We start from the raw sequence: 1,803 nt of genomic DNA on the forward strand, positions 1-1,803 counted from the left end.
TGTGGTGTTGGTTGTAATAATGCCCAAGTTGACACCAAGTAAGGTGGCAGTTGAAGCCGCCCTAGTGTTCAATCCCCAAAGATTCAACGACGTTCCACTGCACATAATCGCCCTCTGGAACAGGCCTACGACAGATCCTTAGATGATGGACCTAGTTGATGGATCAATCAATATTTACCTGTAGTGCGGTTGGTGTGCAACAATAAATGAACGGAAACCGATCCGGCGCTTTCTCCTGATATGGTTACATTGTTGGGATCGCCTCCAAAGTATGCCACATTGTCTTGGACCCATTGGAGTGCTAGAAGTTGGTCTTTGATCCCCCAGTTACCTGGGCAGGCTTCGTCTTCGGTACTTAGAAAGCCGAATACACCTTAAACGACACCGTTGTTGGCTTTTCGTAACAAAATTTTAAATGGTAATCAACAATATATGAAACACTTTTTCCACGGTTCTTGCTTCACTTAAGCGATTATTTTTTAATCTATTCAATATAATATTTTAAAATTTTCTGCTTTCAGCTGCTGCGCTAGCGAGGGCATGGAAATCAACTTCGATCTGCCGAAGATTTGGAAACAATGCTCAATTTCTAGCCAGTTTTTCTTTATAGGAATCTCGTATAAAGCGAGAAAATCACAAAAAATGTTGGTTTGCGACAATAAATTAACGGAAACCGATTCGGCGCTTTCTCCGGAGATTGTTACATTTTTGGGATCGCCCCCAAAGTATGCCACGTTCTCCTGGACCCATCGGAGGGCCAGAAGTTGATTTTTGATCCCCCAGTTCTCTGGACAGGCTTCGTCTTCCGTACTTAGAAAACCGAATACACCTTAGAGAGCATCGGATATTATAAGAAAGATTGTTTCCGAAAATTTTTACTAGATTAACTACAGAACGAAATTCTAAATGGAAAATCTGCCATCTAACTAAAAAAATATTACAATATTAATTGCGATTTGTTAAAGATCTTGTAAGTGGGAAAATTTACTATTATTGTTTAATATTTCAACATTCAAATTGACTTCATTGGACAACTTTTAAGCGTTTCTGGCATATTCATACATTAAATTATTCAAAACACTTGTTAAAATTACTCACCCATTCGATAATTGAAAGACACAAACACTAAATCTTGCTCCAAGAAGAAATCGGGAGCAAACTGAGCATAGCTGCTGTTAGACAGAAGGAAGCTTCCCCCATGTATCCAAACGAGAACTGGTAGGCCGGATGCGTTGATCTAAGATGGATGATAATCTGTAAATTTCTGAAAATGGGAAAAAGTTAAATTACATGCACTTACATCTGGTGTGTACACATTAATGTACAGACAGTCTTCCTGGCCAGCAAAGGTAAATCCCAAGAAGCCATCAGAATTCTGGTAGCACTCGCTTCTATCGTACGTCGCATTGTACACTCCGCTCCAAGCAGAATTTTTCACTGGGCTCTAAAAAATTTATAATTTAAAATAATAATAAAAAAATGGAAAAACTCACCGCAAATCTCAAGTTGCCCACTGGAGGCTTAGCATAAGGAATTCCTCGAAAGCTGTAAAAAGTAACATTTTCTCTAACGGTATTATTCACCTGCCCACGGATCGTTCCGTCAGGAATTGTTATTTCCACTGTCTGAAAAAACCGCATTTTTCCCGAAATAATTCTAAAACTCTTTGTTTTAATCGTACCTCTTCACATGTAGCCAGACTGATCTGGTAACCGAGACACAACATCAAGATTAATAAAATTTTGTTAAGCATAGTAGCTGTGCAGATTTGGGAATGATAATAGATTGCTCAGGTAATGGCCC

At 39.0% G+C, this 1,803-nt stretch overlaps 1 protein-coding gene across 1 annotated transcript in view; it reads right to left on the bottom strand.

Annotated features, from left to right (window-relative positions):
* Positions 1 to 1,803, bottom strand: part of LOC109541626 — a gene marked incomplete in the record, with an annotated part of 10,830 nt that extends 9,027 nt beyond the window's left edge. The window contains 7 exon segments of the mRNA XM_048660590.1: positions 1 to 125; positions 179 to 373; positions 491 to 829; positions 1,099 to 1,237; positions 1,301 to 1,444; positions 1,494 to 1,625; positions 1,682 to 1,803. Of these exon segments, the coding sequence (XP_048516547.1) occupies positions 1 to 125; positions 179 to 373; positions 491 to 829; positions 1,099 to 1,237; positions 1,301 to 1,444; positions 1,494 to 1,625; positions 1,682 to 1,753 (1,146 nt within the window).

The sequence above is a fragment of the Dendroctonus ponderosae genome, unplaced genomic scaffold (genome assembly GCF_020466585.1).
Source record: "Dendroctonus ponderosae isolate FM_Combo_2020 unplaced genomic scaffold, Dpon_F_20191213v2 Dpon_F_20191213_1, whole genome shotgun sequence".
NCBI classification, from domain to species: Eukaryota; Metazoa; Arthropoda; class Insecta; order Coleoptera; family Curculionidae; genus Dendroctonus; species Dendroctonus ponderosae.